The sequence below is a fragment of the Chamaea fasciata genome, unplaced genomic scaffold, assembly GCF_029207755.1.
Source record: "Chamaea fasciata isolate MVZ Bird 193981 ecotype frontalis unplaced genomic scaffold, bChaFas1.0.hap1 SCAF_5, whole genome shotgun sequence".
NCBI lineage: Eukaryota > Metazoa > Chordata > Aves > Passeriformes > Sylviidae > Chamaea > Chamaea fasciata.
The window spans coordinates 63538339-63559382 of record NW_027094090.1 but is presented as its reverse complement, the minus strand read 5'-3'; the positions used below and the strand labels follow the sequence as shown (position 1 = coordinate 63559382).

Below are 21044 nucleotides of genomic sequence, written 5' to 3'. Positions count from 1 at the left end.
CTCCGTCCCGCGCCTGCCCCTTTAAGCGCCGCCCGCCCCCGGACACGTGGTGCGCGCGCCGCCATGGTGCCGGCGGCGGGAAGCGGTGGTGGCGGTGTCACGTGATGCGGGGAGCGCGCCGCCCCCCTCGCTCGCCCCCGCAGCGGGCGGGAGGCAGCGCCGTGCCCGCCCCGCCCTGCCCGGGCGGCGCGGGAAGGAGGAGGGAGCGGAGCGGGAAGAGCCCGGAGCGGGAGGAGCGGCGCGGCGGGAGCTCCATCGTGCAGGTGCGGCCCCGGGCGGGACGGGTCTGGCCGGCTGGCGGCGGCCCGGCGCGTCACGTGCGCCCCGCCTCGTGCGCCGCGTGGCGGGGGCGGGGGCATCTGGGCCGGGACCCTATTGGCGGGGGAGCGAGGGCAGCGCGGGGCACCCCATCTCCCATTGGCTGGGGGGCCTTGTGCCGCCGTCCCCATTGGCTGGTGGGGCGCAGAAGCGCTCGCGACCAGTAGTCCACAGGTGCTGCCCCACCTTGTCACCTGTATGCTGTGGGCGGGGACGCTGCGCCCATTGGCTAGAAGGCCCGGGACCCCTGCCGCTCTTGGCTGGCAGGGAACAGGGCCCCGCCCTAACACTCCACCCTGTGTGGGGGCGTCATGGCGGCCAGGTCTGGGCTGCGGCGGGCGAGGACTGGTGGGGTCGGGGGTCTCCTGTGGAGAGGCTGCAGCCCCTGGGGTGATGCCTCCCGGTCCTCTTCCCTTCAGGGCCGGCTGCGCCAGCCCTGCCATGGCCCCGGCGGTCTGCGGGACGCTCCTGGGATTGGCCCTGTACGCTGGCAGCCTGTGCGTGGTGAGTGGTGCCACGTTCCTCTACCACGACTACTGCGTCATCGGGGCTGGCCCCGCAGGCTTGCAGGCGGCCTATTTCCTCCAACAAGCCGGCCGGGACTACATCGTCTTCGAGCGGAGCCATGCTCCCGGCAGCTTCTTCGCGCTCTACCCTCGGCACCGCAAACTCATCAGCATCAACAAGCAATACACGGGCAAGTCCAACAGCGAGTTCAACCTCCGCCACGACTGGAATTCACTCCTCAGCCATGACCGGCGGCTGCTTTTCCGACGCTACTCTCGCGAGTTCTTCCCCAACGCTGACACGATGGTGCGTTACTTGGAGGACTTTGCTTCCCTGCTGAACCTGCAGGTTCAGTACAACACGGCCATCATCCATGTGACACTGGAGAAGAATGAGCAGGCCTGGAATGGCCATTACTTTCTCTTGATCGACCAGGACAGGAAGAACTACAAGTGCAGGTAACGGGTGAACACACAACTCAGAGGCATGAGTTCTCTCTGTTGAGGCATGAGTATCTCCAAGGATGGAGATTTCACAGCTTCTTAGAGTCTTAATCACCATCAGAGGTGGAATAGCTGCTCCTGGGAAGGCATAGCCTTTCACGAGCAGTGTGAGGGCAGGTGCAAATTGGCTGCGATGGCTGTCACTGCAGGGTCTGCCCTTGATAGGTATGCTTGACATCACTTTTGTTTTTTCATTAGATAATTGCTGTCTGTGAAAAAAGTAACGCGGTTGTCGCTGAGTAACTCACAGCCAACAGTGCCTTTATTACAAACTGGATTGAGTCAGTGAGGTGACATCTCGATCCCATTCTCCCACATGTGCTCAGGGGTGTGTGCCAGACAAGTGAAGCCCTTGGTTGGCACAGAGCTGGAACACAGGGGGGAAGTAGAGGAAAGTGGGGCTATTTTGGGGGAGGGGCAAGGACTGTGAGAAATAACCCTCAAGGCTGCTGGTCGCAGAATTCCCCTTCCACTCGTCCTGTTTACGTGTGTGTATCCCGCTCTGCCACTGAGCTCTAAAAACCTCGAAGTTACTCGTGTGAACATACGGAGTATATTTCTCACCTCTCCTGAGAACCTTAGCTCTACGACAGCAGGTCGTGCTGGCTGTCACTTGACAGTGTGCTGCTGGCAGGCTCCGAGGGGACAGAAGGCAATCCCGGACACCTACGTACCGTAAGCGAGTTGCTCTCGGGATGCTGTGTAAGCAAGGCTGGGACAGCAGGCAGTGCTGTTTCCCTCAGCTGCGTGGTGTTTCCATCTAAGTCACAAAAACTTCCTCAAGAATCAAGTAAAAGCTCTTACGGAGTGATATAAAAAGACCACTGTAGTTATTTTTGGTGTTAACAATTACTGATGTTGCTAACGTATTTTTATGACATTTCACAATGTTGGCACTATTTCTTGTCTGTCTTAAAAATTACTTCTCCTCCTCCAAATGTCAAATTTTAAATCAGTGTCATTTTTATGCAACATATAATCAGCCTGTGAAGCTGTATTACGTATACTGTCAATGAGTTCATATGATTAGAAATTGCATTCATGAACAGGTGAGGGAGATGCATATGTACAGCACCCACACCGACTATTGCTATATATAACAGTCTTCCTAGTTGTCCTGAGGCTAGAGAAGAGAGGAGCAGGTCATCAGTTGAAGCTAGGTAGTGATTTCTTTTGAAACTATGCCTATGCAGCTGCTCCATTGTCACTGTGGGGGTCACATTGCAGCCACCTTCCACAGTGGGAGGAGGAAGGAGTGAGGAGATGGAGGCCCTTTCCAGAAATTCCTGTATTTCTTAGTGCTATCCCTGTTTTTGCAGCTCTTTGTTGGTTGCTGCTGGGACATGGGTTCCCAATGTGGTAAACTTTCCTGGCTCAGAGTATGTTGAGGGTTACGAGACTGTGTCCATCAACCCAGAGGACTTCACTGGTCAAACCGTGTTGATCCTGGGCCGAGGGAACTCGGCCTTTGAGACAGCAGAGAACATCCTGGGGGTCACGAATTTCATCCACATGGTGAGCCGGTCCCGCGTGCGTCTCTCGTGGGCCACCCACTACGTCGGGGATCTGAGGTAAGAAACCACTTGTATAGCTGTTTCTAATGCAGCTGGAATACAAACAAGGAGATTCACTTCTTTCCCAGGTGACAGGCTGGACTGGTGCTGTAGTCATGGGAGTCACAGGGGAAATATGGAGCCTTGGTTTAAAGCAATCCAGGTTGTAGTTGCTGAACACAGAGGCTTGGTGAGAGCTTTTTAGGATCTGTGTGAAATAGAAACATGTCCACTTGGAAACTGTAATCTTTAAAATCTACTGGCTCTCAGGTTATTCCCTTGCTTCCAGTCACAGAGGAAAGTTAAGAGATTAGCTACATCCTGCAAGGACAGCAAGGCTATGTTACCTGTTCTGCTCCTGTGAGCCCTGAAGATAACCTTTACACTAAAGAGGAGTTGGGATGCCTGATAAATGATCCCATTTTCAGCAGCTAGGACAGAACCTCCCTTCTTTACATTCTTGTATTTTCCACAGAGCAATTAACAATGGCCTGCTGGACACCTACCAGCTGAAATCTCTGGATGGACTTCTGGAGGGCGACCTGGAAGATCTGGCTATTGTTAAGGACAAAAAGGGAAAACTGCACATCACACTGCGGTTTTACTTGGAGAACAGGAATGTCAGCGCAGGCATCGACTCCATCACCCTCCCTCAGGATGAACTGGACAATTTTGCCACCCGTGCACCTTACGACCGTGTCATCCGCTGCCTGGGCTGGAAGTTTGACTTCTCCATCTATAATAGGTGAGGGAGAACCAGGATCTCCATGAAAGAAGGTATCTAGGCTAAAGGGCTTAAGCAGGGAGGAAGGGGAAGGAGCAGGTCTTCTCCTGGCAGCATTGTTTGGACCTCTGTGTGCTCTGAGCTGCATGGTGTTGCAGTCCTTTGTTTATCCTGCAGGTAAGACTGTGTCTCAATGGGAATGTGTGTCACTGCTCTCTGACTGATGAGCTCTAAGGCTGCACAGATGGCAGCAATGAGACCTGAGTGACACAGAAAAGTTTGTACCTTTAGAACTTAACATCCTGACCTGCCAGATCACGTGGACGAGGCTAGCAATGTTTGGGGTTTTTTTTGAAATGAGGATGATAAAGCTGTAAAAAGGTTTTGTCTGGGGAAAAAAAAATCCCTGAGGATGCAACCTTCATTCCACCTTGGTACATCCTGCGGTTTAAAATGATACTGCTAACTTCACTGTCTTCCAGAATTCAGCTGAGAATTAGTTCTTGTTCAGGGCTATCTTGAGATTAACACCCTTATCTTCCAAACATCCTCATTTTAGCAGTAAACGCCACTGAAGGCAGCAGAGGTATGAAGCAGAATCTCGCAATGGCTGCAATATAGTGTGTATCAGAAACCCTTTTTGTTTTTCTACTCCTTTCCTTCCTGATAGTCTGCTGTTCTCTTTTCCATATCAGATCCCTGAGAATGATGCCAGGAAAAGGGAATATTAAGAAGTATCCTCAAATCAAACCCAGCTATGAATCTAGAGGCACTCGTGGGCTGTTTGTTCTTGGCACTGCTAGCCATTCAGTTGACTTCAGGAAATCTGCTGGGGGCTTCATCCATGGATTTCGGTATACAAGTGAGTGCTGGGGTGTACAGAAAGAGCAGGGGTGGAAATTGTTCCTCCCTTCAAAGGAACAAACCACAGACTACTGCTGGAATGAGATTGCCCTTAGTCTTGTTCTGGCAATAAAAAGGACAAAACATAGTCAAGCTGCAGCTGCATCATCTGAAGTGGTGGAGAAGTGACTTGGGGTCATATATGAAGTTTGTGGCTGTCTGTCTTTGTTTTGTCTTGTGTCTCTCTTGCCTGCTGTCTGTTATTTATGTAACACAATAGATTTCTTCCTGCCAGACGCTCTGCCTCGTGACAGGCTGTGGGTGAGAGGTCTGTGCTGTGGAGTTAAAACCCAGCAGCTTTGGGCAGTGGAGAGAATTTCCTTCTTTATGTATGTGTGTCCATCCTTATCATTAAAGGACTGCTGAGAAGTAATGAAATATCCCCAAGGACACCCCCCACCCCCTCCCCCACCACTTAGCATCACATCAGCTTTCCGAGGACATCTTCACTGCAGTTACCAGCGATTGGGATGGGAGATCCTGAGCACAGAGGAGCTGTAAAGGTTGTTTATTGAGTCCTGCTGCAGTGCAGAGATTGGATTTCTTAAAGCATGAGCTTGGGTTTGTTAAATAAGCTGACTTTGTTTCTCTCCATGTCTTAGCTCGGGCAGTCCATCGCTTATTGGAAAACCGTCACCATGGTGTCCCCTGGCCATCCACAGTCTACCCTATTACACAGCTGACCAATTCCATCATCAAGAGGGTGAATGAGGCCTCAGGCCTCTACCAGATGTTCAGTGTCCTGGCTGACATCATACTGCTGAGAGAGTGAGTGAGTGAGTGAGTAATTATTCCCAGCACTGGACTCCATCATTTCATTTCTGTTTCTTTACCATTGCTTCCCGTGGTGCCACCACACAAATTGCGCTGTTCCTGCCTAAGGATGTTACCGTTGCATGGGCAGCCACCCCAAACCTGTACCACTGCTGCAGCTGGTGTCCAATTATGCAGACTATTTCTCCCTCTTAAAGGGCTGAAATAGTCCAAACCTTCCCTCTAGGCTCAGAGGTGTAGTGCCTTTTTACTGACCCCAGGGGAAAACTTTCCTTGAGCAGTGCTACTGTAGAGAGAATCCCATAATCTCATGAAAATGATGGTGACTGTAACGGTATCTGCAGCTTTTATAAGCTCTGCATCAAGTCCAGCCCAGATCTGTGATGACCAATCAAAGTTGCTATCTGATGACTTTTTGGCTTTAGCCTTGACCAGCTGAGGGTGGGTTGGATTCCAGCTGGCCACCTCTGGTGGAAAATTCCAATGGTGGATTTGCAATTCACAGGAATGCCACAGCATTTGAATACCTGGAAGAGTACCCTATTGGAGTCCTGGCCGAGCTGGAAATGCAGACAGGAAGAAAGGCTCGAAACGGGCTCTTTGTCATCATCATGGAGTATGGGAGGAATTTCTCTGGGGCTGACAAGGATGTCTTCTACTACAACCGTGCTGTGGGAGAGGCACAGCATGCCTGGCAGTCCAACTTTTTGCACCCAGTTATTTACTATTACAAACACCTCCCAACAGGTAAGCTTTCCTGCTAATTATGTGATATAACCAAAATGAAGAGGGATAAAGATAAATCAGAGCCAAAGTGGTGGTGATACCTGAAAGCACTGTTCGCCTTTCCTGTGAGACACCCCCCGCCACTGTATGACCTGAAAAGGAGGCTAAGAGTTGGCAAGAAAGTTCCATCATTAAGACCAATATAGAGGGTGGGGGGTTGTACCAGAGACCTCACGTTTGAAAACAGGAACAAACAGGCATGCTGGAAATTTCCCCATGCCCAAAAAGAGGAACAGTTCTGCCTTTTGGCTAGCACCCTATGTGTGTTTTGCAGAGCCTGACAGATGAGGCTGGACTGTTGTTTGGCCATCTTGCTGCCAAGAGAAAGCTGCTCTCTGGCAGGCACAGGTCTGAGAGGTCACATAGACACAGAGGCAGCCAAAGGCAGGGGTTTGAAGAGTATTCCATCCAGCAGCAAACAGGCTCAGAGTAGACTTCCTTGGGAAGTGAGTGTGTTGAAATCCTCATCTCCAGAAAACTAGGGTCAGGGTCCAGCTTGGCTTGCACAGAAATAAGCATGATGGGTAGTAGCATTAAACACAGCGTAGCCCATCTGGCAGTCCCTGCCCAGGGGGAACAGGAGTGAAATGACAGGGATGCTACAGGCAGGGACAGAAGGCAGCTGTGCAGTGGCAAGGCTGTTGAGGACAGAGCTAGCAGAGGGGATTGCAAATGAAAGTAACGATTAAAAGGTCAGAACAAAAGCGGAAACAGCTGTCACGGCTGCCTTCCACTCCCCAAGCTCTTTTTAATGCCATTTTGTTTCTAAGAGGCTCCCTTAATGTTCTCTTGGCAGAGCGCGAGATGAGACTCCGTCACCCAGACTGGCCTCTGCCCCGGCCAGATGCCATCCATCACATTGTGGAGGACTTTCTGACTGACTGGACAGCCCCGAATGCTCACATCCTGCCGCTGAGGCGGTTTTTGGAGAACTGCCTCAGCACCGACCTGCGCAATTTCTTTGCAGGTAATTTGTGCACAGGGTCGAAGTGGCAGGAAGAGGAGGAGGAATGTGAGGAACAAGTGCCAGGAGTAATCTCCTCTGCAAATAGCTGAGATTTCCCTGTGGTGAGCTGCTTGTCTCACTGTCAGTCACACCTCCTCAATGCACTCACCAGATGGTACTAAGTGTTATTCTGTGTGTGTATTCCCAAAGAGTCCTTGCTCTTGTTCACCATTAGAAAAAGACTGGCCCAGGCATGCCAGGATTTAGAGAAAGGCATACAATGTTGGGATCAATCCTTTTTCTAGCTGCAGCTTTCTTTTCTTCTTCATTATCTGAACATTTTTTTGTGCCACTGTGTACTTGATCTCATGTACTGGTGATTGGATTGCTTTCCCATGGGAAATGGAAGTGCTGTGATGTGAGAGGTGAAGAGCCTCTGCTGCCTCCCTTCCTGGTCTTAAGACTGGTGTGGGACCCTCCTGCAGGAAGCCCATGTGGCGCACAGAGGGAAGCCATCTTGTATCAGATGCCAGATGGATGCAAGCTCAAATCCAGCTCCTTTTTCTCTGTGTGCAGACTGGGGATCCCTTTCTGCATCTCCTGAGCTCTGCAGAATTAAGTCAATAACTGTGCTGCCGCCCAGGGCAAGATACCGGGTGGGAAACTCCAGCCATCTTCCCTCATCCTCTCTGCCTTTTGTTTTGAACAAGTCCCTGATAGTTTATGGGAGTATTTCCCTAGAGGGTATCTTTGCTGACACTAATTTTTGATCCTTTTTCCTGCAGAGTCCTGTTTCCTGTTAGCCTTCACCCATCAAAAGCTGCCTCCCTCCTGCCAGCAGGGGTACGTGAGAATGCAGGGACTAGTGGGGAGCCAGGAGCTCCGGCACCATGCAGTACAGGCTGGGCTGCTCCAGGATTACACTCACACAGACTTTCCAGATGACAGACCCCCTGACAGCCATGATGGGTCACAGGAGCAGTTGATGAGAGATCACGGGATACCAGTTCGTCCTCTGCAGCATCTTGTGAATGCCAAGGATGAGCTTTAACCTTTCTTTCTCCACACTGAAATCCATGGGTGCTCTTGTGACAGTACTGTAACAGAGGTCCACAGCAGGATTCTGCCCTTTCCAGTGTCCCTTTTCCATCCCATACCTCCCACTGATTGTGAGTTGCCAAAGACCTGCTCAGATCTTGCTGTTACAAAGAGGGCCAACACGCTCTGAAGGATTGAGTGAGGGACCAAAATCCAGTGATGCAGAGGTTCCCACGTTGTCCTTGCAGAGTTCAGATTTGCCTGAAGATGGTGGTTGTGTTTATCTCACTGACCCATGTCTTCAGTGACGTACAGAGGCCACAGAAGTGAGCGCAGGAATGCCTGGGAAACTTCAGATGTCGTGTCCCCCTTTCAGAGGTGACCTGCTCACATCCTGTGGCAGCCCAATGCCAGTTTTCTGGTCCCTGGATGTGTATACTTGAAGATTCATTTGTGCATTGAATGCTGAAGTGCTACTTCAGGCAAACTTCCTGGTATTTTTCCTGCATTTGGTTAGGGCAGTTGTGTAGCTTGAGTGGGGAAAGATTATTGTTTTTTAGTTACTATATAAGTCAGATAATTTATAATTTCTCGGAGAACACTACAAGGGACTCTTTCCTCCATGACGGATGAGTAGTTTGCTTGGAATGCCTGGGACACAGAGACTAACACCGAGTTTGGCTCTGCTGTCCTCATGTTTTTCTTCTCCCACACCAAGCAGCCTAAAAGGTTAGCCTGTCTTTTATAAAGCATGACCAATATTTCTCCTATTTGCACTATGTCCTATCAAGAAAGTTTGATGTTGTTAAAATGCTCCTTAAAATGCCTCTGTGTTATTCCACTCCAGTCACCTTAAGATCCTAGAGGACTGACAGGAAGGCTGTCTGCATTTTACTGCTCCCTCAGTGAGCCACGTGCCCTTGCCTGTCACCCCCCTGTGGACTCCTTCTATGGGCCTGGAGTTGCAAAGGAAGAGCAGTTTTGAGCTTGACCTTATGATGTCCCCGTGATTTCTAGGAAATAGAGGAGGGGTGACAGGGAGCAGGCTTTTATCTCCACATGTTTTCCAGCCCTTTAGCTTCTTGAAAAATATACTATTGCTTCCGAACTGAGGGGGGCTGTACCTTACATGCACCTAAAGCTCTCCCAAGTCCTTTGAATTCAGCTGTTGTTTCAGTAAAACTCCAGTTCCTTGGAGAGGCTGGGGAGCAGAAGAGGTCAAGGAAGTGACAGGGGAGTTCTTAGTCTCTTTGAGAATGCTGGGCCGTGCAAGCAATGCTGCTGCTGGAAGACCGTGCCCATTCACATGCAGCTGGAGAGGGCGGCACGGGCCACGCAGATTTGTGGCCACCCCAGAGTGTAGGGCTGCAAGTTGGTCCTGATGCCCTGCCCGGGTGGGCGCGCTGTGGAACACTTAATTGCTGTCCAGGGAATTGTAGAGCTGTATGTTTCCAGGAGAGCTAAAAGAAGCGGGTGAAGTACGCGGCCCTTTGCCTAGCCTCAGGCTGAGGAGAGCCGCTAGCCGGAGGGACCGGGCCCGGGAGCGACACCGGGGCGGCCGGGCCCGCGCCACGGCTCGGCCTGCTCCCGCTGCGCCCATTGGAGGGCTCCGCCGCCAATCAGCAGCCAGAGTTCGCCCCACGTGACACCCCACAGGCCCTCCAGGGGCGGAGCGAAGCTGCCTGAAGGACAGGCACAGCAGCCAATCGGCTGGGAGGGCGGCCGGCCCGTTTCTAGCAGCCTTCCGGCGGTGGCGGCCAATCAGCGCAGGCGGGCGGGGCGGCGGGCGGAAGGTTGTTGTGTGCGGGTGACCTCCGCGCCGGGGAAGGTGCGGGCGGGACGCGGGCCCTGCGGGTGGAGCGGGGCCCTCGGGGCTGTGCCCACCTGCCTTCGGGCTCGGCGAGCGGCGGGGTGCCGGGAGCTGGGGCTGTTCTCCCCGACAGGTTTGGGGGCCGGGGGCCCTGTGCCACCTGTTGGGATCTCGGCTGAAGGAGCCCCGCGGTATCGGAGCGGTGGGAATCCCGCGGCCTGGGTCTGCCCTGCGGGTGGGGAGCAACGGGCGGTGAGGGCAGCTTTGCTCTGCAGGGCTGGGAGAAACGAGGGCCTTGAGCCTGGAGCTGTCTCCTGTAAACGGGGAGGGGGCGGGGTCCAGCCGGGGACCCGGTGGCTGGGGGGCTGGAGCCGCAGGGGGGGGACTATATCCCGTGTCATATCCCACAAGCTTCCCTCCTGGACACCTCTTGGCCTGGGGACTCGGAGCAGGGCGCTGCTGCAGTTGGACCGGCCATGCGCTGCACCCCCCCACCAACCACTCTCCCCGCAGATGGCCCAGAGGCTGGCGCTCCAGCGGCTGCTCTCCCTCCCCGCGCGGGGGTCCCTGGCATCCCACGGCAGAGCCTTTGGCACCTCAGCTGGCCGCAGGAGCACTTTCAACGTGCAGGACGGCAGCGACTTCCAGGACCGCGTGGTGAACAATCCCAAGCCCGTTGTGGTGGACTTCCACGCGCAGTAAGTTCCCCCCGTGGCACTTGCACCCCTCTCCACAGTCACTCCTGATGTGCAGGAGTGTCCCTGTAACTTTCCTGATGGGGTGGCACTCCAGGAACACCATGGAGGAGCACGCCTGAGAGCTTCCCAAGATGCGGAGTTTGGTGTTGAAAGATGCTTCTGTGGATCAGGCTCAATCCATGAAGATTCCCCTCACAGCCACGCTCTGCAGCAGTGTCAAACAGGAGTGCCAGGAAAGCATTCCCCAGGGTGGCAGAGCTGCACCTTCCAGGTGCTCAGGTGTCACCCCAGCGCCCGTGTTGCATTATCCTACAAAAGATGCCTGAGGAAAAAGCTCTGATATCTGCCCTATTTGGCTTCATGGATGACATGTCCTCTTAGAAAGTTTATTAACAGCCACTGAGAGCTCTGCACTTGCTGTGCCTCACCATTGTTATGGTTTAACATTCCAAGTTTCTTAAAGCTGCATGGTTTTGAGGCTCCTTATAGCAAATGCCTTTATGTGTTAATAACAGTCACGTGACACCAATGACAGCAATTGTCATCAATAAGAATGCTGTCATCTACCTGCCAGTGAAAATATTCCCAGATGTTATCTGCTCTGTTAACAATACTGATTATCTTTGGGTTTTTCCTGTATTTTCACAGTCCTCCAGTACTGTAATGTGAGCCTGTTATAGCTGATTTGGGGCAAACAGAACACAAAACAGCCAAAAAACTTACACTGTAAATAAACTACCTGACAAACCAAAGTGACCATTAGTTGGGATCATCCAGGGAGGAGAGGACAACTAACTGAAGCCTAAAACTGGATACAGAGCTTCCTTAACCTTTGACAGCTCCTTTGTGAGAGAAGCATTTTTCTATGCCGTGGTTCAGGAATTGTATTTCCAGGCTGGCTCTTGAGTGAAACAGCAATTGTGTAAAGGCACTGGTGTACCAGCAGGCCTTCCACGGCTGCACCTGCATCTCCTAATGTCCCCTCTCTCTTCTTGCTCCATCAGGTGGTGTGGTCCCTGCAAGATCCTAGGCCCCAGGTTGGAGAAGCTGGTGTCCAAGCTGGAGGGGAAGGTGCTGATGGCCAAGGTGGACATTGACGATCACACAGACCTTGCTATCGAGTACGAGGTAGGAAGTGGAAGTGCACAGACTTTCTTTAGCTGGCAATGCAAAGGTGCCTCCCTGGGGAGAGCTGTGCCTGCACAGCAGCAGTGTTGGAGGGGAGGGGAAGCCCAGAGCCTGCAGGTTCCTGATCCATTGAGTCACTTGTCAGTAGGTGGATTTTGCTGCTTGGCTCTGTTCCAGCTCGGCTGGTCATGCCCAGCATCCTGGCTCCCTGCAGGGAGGTGTCCTCTAGGCCTTGCAGTATCTGCCAGTGTAAACACTTCCCTGGCCTCGAGCGCACACAGCATTTTGCTGCCAGCTGGGGCTGCTCAGGTGCAGGGCAAGAACATGAAGTTACAAGCCCCACAGCCCTCTGCTGTGCTGGTGCATGTGGTTCTTGGTGCAACCAGCCCATCCTCTCTTTCCCTCCCTTGTTCAGGATCTCTTGCTGGGTCATAACGTCCCCATCCTTAAGCTGCAGCACAATGAGACACAGTGAGTTTTGTTTGGACAGGTAGAAGCCAGGTCAGAAAAAACACATAAACAGCAGGAGTATGTGTCTTGCTCTTGAAAGTAGAGAACCTTGGTGCTTAGACTAGTGTGCGGCATTACTGCTGGGTGTGTTCCCTGTGCTGCCTTTCTCCCGGGAAGAAGCAGAATGACTGGAGAATGCCATGGCTTTAGTTTACATGATTCATTTATTTGTCCCCTCTGTCAGTGATTAGGTAGTTTAAGAAAATCTAAAGCCCCTCTAAGGGCTGTGCTTGCCTCTGTTGTCTCTCCTTGTAAACAACCACTCTGCCTATGGAGTTGGGGCATTCTGCTGTTATGTTTTACAGGGAAAAAAATGCTTCATTTTCACTTGGGTGTCATGCAGATGGATCTGCTCCCCCTCTGCAGATGAAGTCCTGCTCCCAGGGTGACAACTAGCACAGCAAGCTCCTCAAGCTGCCCTGAAAAGTGTGAATCATCTCCTCACCAAGCTGTCATTTTGTTGAGCCTGGAGAAGATGCTGTGTGCCATTCCCACACCCTGCTAAGCCAGAAGGAGATGGAAGTGGAAACAGCTTGTGCCCTCCCACTCTTTCCCCAGGGAGACCTTTCTCCCTGTGCTGTGGTGGTGTGCCCACACAGCTGGTGGCCACAGTCATGACTTGCAGCTCCCACAAGCTCAGCATGAGAGCCTCCAGTGCTCTGCAGGGTGTAGGCATGCTGGCAGATACCCCCCAGGCCAAGGAGGATGGCTCCTGGCTCCTGAGCAGGGCTGGCTGCTGCTAGCCCAGAAGGCTGCACAGCTCAGAGGGTGCTGGTGAGAAGCTGAAGAGGACGAGGTGGTTTTACTGATGATCTAAAAGGGTGTAAATCCTCATAGATGCAGGGAAAGCTCTGGTAGCAGCCACGCTAAGGAGAAGAGAATAGAGATTATTAGCTCAACTCACGTATTGTTCAAAGCCTTCCAGTAGATAGAATTAGCTGGGATTACAAGAGGATAATCTCAGATGAGTGCAAAACGACAAGCAGGGTATGTGCATGCAGAGAAAGGTCTGTGAAAAGAGGCTGAAAGTCCCAAGTTTTGCAGGTTTGAGGACGTGCTGAGGGGGCACTGCCTGCTGTGTGTGTTTGTTTGCAGGTAGGACTGAGGCTGCAGGGAAGGGTCATCTTCTAGTAGTTCGTTCTAGCACTTTATATACAAACACGATGAAGTTTTTGTTTTGCAAGAGGCCCTTCTCAACTTTTGGAGTGATGTGTGTGTCTTGTCTTGGCCATTATCCCCGTGGCTAAAACACTGTCCCTAGACAGAATTTTCTGGTCAGATTTCCGTAGTTTGGAGCCTCCTTTCCAAGGCAGAAGTTTGGTTTGCGTGCTGAGCATGTGCTTGGTTTTGCTTCGTCTTCTGGGAAGTTGCCATGTAAGGAGGAATGTCAGGGCTAATGGGAAGGCACCAAGTTGAGATCAAAGAGGGACCAAATAGAGTGTTTGTGAGAGATCAGGAAAACCACAGGTGGTGTTTAGAGGGGATCAGAAAACATTTGTTTTAAAGCCATTCCATTGGGGATCAGATGTCTGCCTGCTGAGGAGGTCTTTGTTTGGGGGTTTTCAGTGTCCATGCCACCCCCATAACTCCCTCACTAGCTGCTGGGAAGTCTCCCTCCATCCATGTTTATTCCCCTGCCCATGCACACACGCAGCCCCCGGCTTGCTGCCTGCTTGCACAATGTCCTCTTCAGCAGCCTCCTTGGCACAGGGGGAGGCACTGGGAGGGGGAGACCCCCTGGAAGAGCCGAGGAATGCTGGCGCATTCCTTTATACAAGTGGCCTGTCTGCCCTTGGCTCTCAGCCACCCCAGCTTAGCACAAAACACATATGCATTTCCTGCAACTAGGAATGTCCTCAGTGCCCTTCCCTGTCCTGTTATGCCCAGCGCAAAAGTGCTTTCTCTGGGGACTCCTCATTTTATCTAACACCTTTCATCTCTGGTTGTGGCCTTTCTCTGCTGCTCCATTCAGCTCCTGACCTCTCGCCTCAAGAGCAGGGAGGGAGAAGACATACTTTTGTTTATATGCAGTCTCTTGAAATTCTTTAGATTAATTGCTTGCCTTAGCCAGCTGCCTCTGTGTGTGATGACTGGGAAAGGGCAACCCCTTCTCTGGCCACTGTGAGTGGGCAGCTCAGGAGAGCTGCTAGGTACAGACATGGTCATTCATCAGTGGGGCCCCATCCTGTTACCTCCTCACTCAGAAGCCTGGGTGAAATCCTTCCCCCTGCTCTGTTGTGTGGCATCTGAGCTTGTATAAAAGTTTCAGATGGGAGAGAATTCCCTTGGTATGGGTGTTGCCAGGAATAACCAGGATGGCTGTGTTTGTTTATTTATTTATGTGGTCAACACTAATCAAAAACAGACTGATTTTTTTCTGTAGAAATGCTCTTCAGGGAGGAGGAAAGTTTGTTTAGGTTCAGTGTAGATGGGACCCAAAATAAGACGGGGGGGGGGGAAGCCCTCAACTTTGCATTCTAGAAATTCCCTTACGTTTGCTTCTCAACCAGCAAAACAAAGTACGTGCCCCATTAACAGGCTGCCCTTGCTGCAGCTGGCAGGAAGGAAGTTGACAAAAACATTGTGTTTTCTGAGCAGAGGAAACTTGTTCTGTGCCCCTGGTTCTCATCTGGCTCTGCAGCACCAGCCCCAGATCTTCCACTCTTTCTTGGGATTTGCTCACCAGCACGAAGAGGGAAAAAGAAGGATTGAGACCATGTGAAGCTCGTGGGTGCAGTGGTCAGCCACGCAACCTGGCAACATGGTGTTGGCTGCATTTCCACAGAGCTTCCAAGAGTTGCCTGTTCCTCACTCCAGCCCTAATAGGGGCCAGCTCTTGATTTTTTTGGATGGGACTGGAGAAACTCTGCTTGGTATTAACCCACTGTGCAAACCAGACGGAGGGTCAGTGGAGGTTTGCCCTTTCTCAGGGAGGGAGCAGCTGAGTGCAATGCATCCTTTCTCTCTCCTAAAATCTCAAGGGAATGTGTTGGCACCATTGCCGGTGCTGGGGCCCGAGCCCTCTGGATCCGTTCCCTGCAGTCACTAGGAGGTGCTGAAGATTGTGCACTGAGCAGCCTCGACGCTCCCATCCCTTCAGATGAGACTGCACAAGCCCTGAAGGACACTGTGGGGAGCTATGCTGGACTGCCCGGCTGGGACCGGGTGGGAAGGGAAGACAAAATGTCTCTTTCATCTCAGGCTCCAGTGGGAGAAAAGCCAGCCCTCGGATGAGTTTCCAGAGGGATTTGCTGATCTTTGTTGGCAGCAGGGCTGGCAGTGCACATGGGATGGCCCCGCAGGCTGGAGGAGAGTCAGCAGGCAAGATAAGGACAGGATGTGTTTTGGGGGGAAGACTTTGCAGAGAGAAGGGCATCAAAGCTGTGGGGTCAGAAATATGATCAGATCTTCCATTGCTGCAGCTCTCTAAGCTCTGGTTGTTCCTTCTTTCAGTCATGTCCCTGGGGTCTCTGCTGTCACCAGTCAACCAGCAAGTCCCTGAGGAGTGTTGTCACTTCCAACACTGTTCTCTTGGATAATTCCCAGAAAAATTTGTTCTGAGCTAAAAAAGCAGCGCCCAGAGCAGCACAGCTGCCTGCCCTGCTAGCTCTGGTCAGAGGGACTTTTTCAATTCTTACCTAATCATCAGAGATCTGCAGTGAATGACCACTGGTTTGTGACCAGATAAACCACTGAAAACAAGTGGGAAAGGAAGAAGGCTTGGAGAGGATTGTCACTGCCATAATATGATGGAACAGAAAATCTGCCTGTGCAATGGTGGGGCAGTTAGGATTAGAGCTCCAGTCCTGTGTGGAGAAGAACACAGGTCCAGTCTGATGCTACCCTGGCCATGAAATGTTCAAAGGTCATTACGTCTGAGATGTGTCCTAGATGGGTTCATTTATGATAGGACAAAAGGGAAGGAGAAGAAGCATTTGTACTGGAGATGGGTTTTGTATTAACTGTGGTTTTGTCTTTAAAAATTTGGTCTTACTTAAACTCAGAAAGTAGCTCAGCCTTGTCTTGAGTAGAGTGCTGCAAGTCAGTGCAGAGACAGAAAACATGAAGCTCAGCTGGCCTGTCTTGCAAGTGGACACCTTACTCTAGAGCAGTGCATGCTCAGCTCCCTTGTAGCTGCTTCCTTAGACTTCCATTGGGAGACCAGGTGCAGGTGGCTTCCTGCAGGCTTTGCTCACCTGTCTTCCTGTTTCTCTTGCCCCAGGTGTCAGCAGTGCCAACTGTGCTGGCTATGAAGAATGGAGACGTTGTGGATAAATTCGTGGGCATAAAAGACGAGGATCAGCTGGAGGCATTTCTCAAGAAACTCATTGGAGCCTGAAGTAAAAGGGAGGCTGTACCTCTGCCTCTGGACATATCCATGTTGTGCATTCCTTGCCTGGGAGAGCTGAGGGCAGGTCAATTGCCTGCCCTGTACAACCCCGGGGTTTCTTCTGTTGTGGTGGTTTTAGGAGATGGAAAATGTTGTAACTCTTCCCTCCTTCTCCCCCTTCTCATGAGCAGCAGTAGTTGTAAAGGGTGCTGAGGAGCAGGGCTGCTTATTCTCAAAACAGGGAATGTGGCTGGAATTTGGAGCCTGTGTTTATCAGCCAAGAGCTGACGTGCAGAGCTGCTGCTGCTGCTGCTGAGTTATGAGGAGGAATGTTTTTGTCTTTGCCTCACATCTGATAGCCCAGAGCAGAGGGCAGCTGCTCCCTGCAAGATGATGGTACATACCTGCCCTGGGTGGGTTCATTTAAAGCTGAGAATGCCTCTGTCTTGTTTGTGAAACCTGTTTCTTTCTTTCTCTGTCCTTATGTTGCTGGGACAGGTACAACTCCTCCATAAATCCATGGGTTCCCATCATAATTTTATAAGAGAAAATAGAACTATTTTATGGATCTCCTTTTGTATGTCTGCAGTAGAGAACTTTAATCAGTCACTGCTGTCTAGCTGGGAGCATAAAACTTCATTCTCACAAATCTGTCTCTTCAGAGAGGTGAGTTGGGGAGTATCAGCAGCACAGTTTCTAATTATGGGTTGGGAAAGTGCAGGTTATGACTTGATCCCTACTAAAAGGTAATGTACTGAAAAACAAAGTAGGGGATTTCTTCCATGGGGCTTTCAGTGCTGCCTGTAGGACCCCCTTTGTGCTCCTGGATCCAGGGGGCCAGAGGGAGGACTCTCCTCTTACACACAGATGAACAGCTGCTCATTGCACACAAGGAATCTGAGCTGTGCTCGCTCCCTGTGTGCTTTTCTCACCCCTCCCCTGTCTGTGGAGCCTAAGAGCCTCCCTCTCCCTGTTGTGAATGATTAAGTGTGCTCCCACAGGTGAGCCCTGCCAGAAGGCAGTCCTTTGACTTCAGTTGCCCTGACCTTTGGACTAAGGGCCAGACTAAGCCGGCTGTGGGCTTCTATCTAAGCAGCCTTAAGCCCTTCCAACCTCTTCCTCCTCCTTCTCCTCCTCACATACACCTGTTTCTTGTCAACCTGGCTTCTGCGTGCTCCCAGCCTCCTCCTGTGCTTGCAGGCAGAGTAGAGCACCAGCACTGATGACTACTGTACTGTTTAATTTCAGCTTGCTTATCTAAGCTGCATGAGAACATTGTAAGTGCTTAATAACCATATACAAGCTGCTTGCTTTTTTTTTTTTTGCTTTTTTTTTTTTGCTTTTTTTTTCCCAGCTTCTGTTTCCTTCAGTCACTCTTAAATCTGCTTTGGCTTTGTTCCATTTCACCTCCCTGGCATACGAGCAGCAAGGTAATTTTTTTTTTCTGCACTTCTGTAGTAACTCCTTTGAAGGAGCCAGGGGAGTGATGATCCAAGTCCTGCTGCAACTGCAGTGCTGCTGGCTGGCATCACTGCTCCCACCTCCTTCTGTCACCCTGGAGCCTGGGCCACAGCACAAGGTGGTACTGGTCCCCTGAGGTGGTTGCCTCCCATTTGGGCTGGGCTGATCTCACTGCTGGCACGCTGCTAGAAGTGATGTCACTTGGATGTAATGTGGTAAAGAACTGTTGGTCAGTTACAATCAATAAAAACTGGTGTTTCATTTTATTCTGGAGATCACAGAGGCTGTGCTGCTCCTGACCTCCTCGAGTTTCAGCCTGAGCAATTTCCCCTGCAGTTTTGGTGTTCCCGCTCAGTAAATACGTCTAGTAAAGACTCCATTTTCCTGTACAAGCATGAAAAGTAGGGGAACAGGAACATACCCGACAATAATCAACTTTCTTACCTTACCAGCCTACAGAACAGGAAAAAACACAGTGACTTCACATTGTGTAATTAAGGGGCAGTATAAAATAGTTATTTTATTGCTTCCTTCTAAGGAAAAGCAGAGCTAAAGTGTCACTTGCTGTTAAAGAGCCAGCACACTTCAGGGTGCATTATGTGAAAGCCACAACTGTTTCTTTGAGATAAATGCTGAAGACCCACATACGTGGTGCCATGTGGGAATCCTTCAGAACAGTGTAACAGGTGGACAGTAGGACGAGGGGTCTGGGGACAGCTTGAGATTCCTCAAGCACTTTGCAAGGTTTCCACCACAGGACAGGACTCAGAGCAAAAGGATATTTTCTGTGCCAGGTTTTTAATTCAACTCCCTGTTTGCCAGCTGCTGGGGAAGGCTTCAGGGATTCCCACAGCGGTGTTAATAACAAGCAGTGCAAGCAGGAAGCAGTGCCAGCAGTGTATTTATGTAGTGGTTAAAGAGGGGTTGCATAGCAATTTTCATGCCACCTGAATGTGATGTTGGTCTTTCCCAACTGAAGGGAGCTAAAGCAATGCGTAATTCCTCAGCAGTAGCTTTTTTTTCCATGTCAGCTGGGAAAATGTTTCCTCTCTCCAGTGAGGATGCAGTTTGTTTTCCCTTCTGGTGTTAAGCACATCAGATCCTCCTCTGATGTGTCAAGCATTTGCTCTCTCCTACCCAAGCCTGTCTATTTGACAGTAGCTTTCTCTTAATGTTCCTTGTTTCTATTTTAAGAGGGCATGGCAGTCACTGCCTTCCTAAGGGGAGCAATGCTCAGCTGAGCCCACTTCTCTTCCCCATCCATGTTTTGAACCCAATGCCAAGGTTCCCCCAAGGGTCGGGCACAGTGCCTCTGTCCCCACAGTCTTGTCCAAGGCACCTGATTCCATGCAGGTGGAGGTTTTCCATTCATTTCTGTTGGCTTTACACTTGCATCAAGCCCTAACACAGCTGCTCCTTTCCGCAGGATTTGTGCCTGCCTGCTGAACTCCAAGTTAATTTCCAGTACTCTGGCTCAGTGAATATCTGCAAGGAAGGAGGGAGAGCTTTGCTGTCTTCTCTACTAGAGGTGCTATGCCAGGATCAGCTTTACGGGCTGCTAGAGGATGGAAAACTCAGTGCTTGGCTTGCAGCACACAGTGGGCTGTGTATATGTGGCCCTCTGAAGGGGATAGTTTGGGCCAGTTTGTTTCCAGTGAGGTCTGACCTTGGTAGCCTGGCCAGTAAATCCTTTGCTTTATCAACAAATATGATTCCTCCTGTGCAAAGAACAAAACAAAGATCAGCTCCATGTCAACAGGGAAATGGCCCCCACCTACATGGCCTTAGGCAGAGCCTTTCACCAGCCCAGCCAGGCTGTTAGCCCAAACAGTTTGTTAATTATTTTGAGCTTCCCCTCACACACCTCGTTTTTCTCATCCAAGTAATTATAGGATTCAGACAGAATCAGCAATTAAATTCTCCAGCCTTACAAGGCTGTTAGCAGCAATGTTAAGCTCAGTGTTGTTCAAAACTACTCCTAAATTATGGCCAGTGCTTGCTGTGAGTTTCATGCCAGCACACAGTTAAAGAGTAACAGCAGCTGCAATAGTCTAGTCAATAAAAAGATAAGATAAAACTACCATAGGCTTGATTTCCAAACCTAAACCAGACTAGATCACCTGTTACACAGTCTCCTATCCTCCTTACCTGCCCCTGCAACACACCCAGGCTCAGCTGTGGTTTAACCCCAGTTGGGAAATAAGTACTGGGTAGCTGCTCACTCACCTCTCCCAGTGGGATGGGAAGGAGAATCGGAAACAAAAGGCAAAAGCATGGGTTAAGATAAGAACAGTTTAATAATTTAAATAAATTGAAATATAAGGATAACATAATACTTTTAATGAAAAGAGAAACTACAAAACCAAGGAGAAAACACAAGAGAAACAAGTGATGCACAATATAAATGCTCACCGCTTGGCTGATTGATGCCCAGCCTGTCCCTGAGCAGTGATTGGCTCATCCCAGGTAACCACCAGTTTATATACTGGGGATGATGTCTTATGACATGAAATATCCTTTTGGCCAGTTCAGATCAGCTCTACTGGCCACAGTCCTTCCCAGCTTCTTGTGTAGGTCCTCACTGACAGAGCATAGGGAACTGAAAAGTCCTTGATTTAAAGTAAGCACTGCTTAGAAAGAAGTAGAGCATTGGTATGTTATCAGCATTATTCTCATACTAAATTCAACACACAGCACTGCAGTGGCTGCTAGGAAGAAAATTAACTCTGTCCCAGTCAAAACCAGGACACTGTCCATCACCACACAGGGGTGGTGTTCTGCCATGTCTTGCTGCTCTTTTCAAGGATGTGGGGTGCCATTGTAAGCTTTGTGGTTTCTCTGCCTCTACAGCTCTGTAACTTCAGCAATGCTTTTCTCCACAAAACCTTTCACAGGCAAAAACCAAAGACTGCAACTCTCAAGAGAGTGGTAACCACAGGCTGGATGCAGTTTGGAGGGGGCTGCTGTGATAAACCATGCCTGGTTGCTTTTTCTCTCTGTGCATTCCACCAGCCAGGGAGGGATGGAGGCAGGAGCAGCAGGGGAAACCCCAAAT

At 50.8% G+C, this 21044-nt stretch overlaps 2 protein-coding genes across 5 annotated transcripts; both read left to right on the top strand.

Moving 5' to 3' along the window:
* Positions 1-138: 138 nt before the first annotated feature.
* FOXRED2 (FAD dependent oxidoreductase domain containing 2) lies at positions 139-9580 on the top strand. Of its 2 annotated transcripts, XM_066184032.1 has the most exons (9): positions 139-263; positions 738-1283; positions 2648-2899; positions 3357-3626; positions 4301-4467; positions 5111-5276; positions 5788-6029; positions 6865-7035; positions 7800-9580. In XM_066184032.1, exons 2-9 carry the CDS (start codon positions 760-762, stop codon positions 8063-8065), a joined length of 2058 nt encoding a protein of 685 aa, XP_066040129.1. In that variant the 5' UTR covers positions 139-263; positions 738-759; the 3' UTR covers positions 8066-9580. The 2 variants fall into 2 exon arrangements, with proteins under 2 accessions (XP_066040129.1, XP_066040130.1); XM_066184033.1 differs by lacking the exon at positions 139-263 and having other exon boundaries at positions 635-1283.
* Positions 9581-9822: 242 nt separating this feature from the next.
* On the top strand, positions 9823-18262 carry TXN2 (thioredoxin 2). 3 transcript variants are annotated; one of them, XM_066184029.1, is made up of 4 exons: positions 9823-9880; positions 10376-10560; positions 11565-11688; positions 16421-18262. In XM_066184029.1, exons 2-4 carry the CDS (start codon positions 10376-10378, stop codon positions 16535-16537), a joined length of 426 nt encoding a protein of 141 aa, XP_066040126.1. In that variant the 5' UTR covers positions 9823-9880; the 3' UTR covers positions 16538-18262. The 3 variants fall into 3 exon arrangements, with proteins under 3 accessions (XP_066040126.1, XP_066040128.1, XP_066040127.1); XM_066184031.1 differs by lacking the exon at positions 9823-9880 and adding an exon at positions 9905-9995; XM_066184030.1 differs by lacking the exon at positions 9823-9880 and adding an exon at positions 9969-10064.
* Positions 18263-21044: the final 2782 nt, after the last annotated feature.

Coding starts and splice junctions, on each gene's coding strand:
- FOXRED2 (XM_066184033.1), top strand. CDS start 712: ATGCCTCCCGGTCCTCTTCCCTTCAGGGCCGGCTGCGCCAGCCCTGCC. Junction 5,277..5,787: donor GACATCATACTGCTGAGAGA/GTGAGTGAGTGA, acceptor TGCAATTCACAG/GAATGCCACAGCATTTGAAT. Junction 7,036..7,799: donor CCTGCGCAATTTCTTTGCAG/GTAATTTGTGCA, acceptor TTTTTCCTGCAG/AGTCCTGTTTCCTGTTAGCC.
- TXN2 (XM_066184029.1), top strand. CDS start 10,376: ATGGCCCAGAGGCTGGCGCTCCAGCGGCTGCTCTCCCTCCCCGCGCGG. Junction 10,561..11,564: donor GTGGTGGACTTCCACGCGCA/GTAAGTTCCCCC, acceptor TTGCTCCATCAG/GTGGTGTGGTCCCTGCAAGA. Junction 11,689..16,420: donor ACCTTGCTATCGAGTACGAG/GTAGGAAGTGGA, acceptor CTCTTGCCCCAG/GTGTCAGCAGTGCCAACTGT.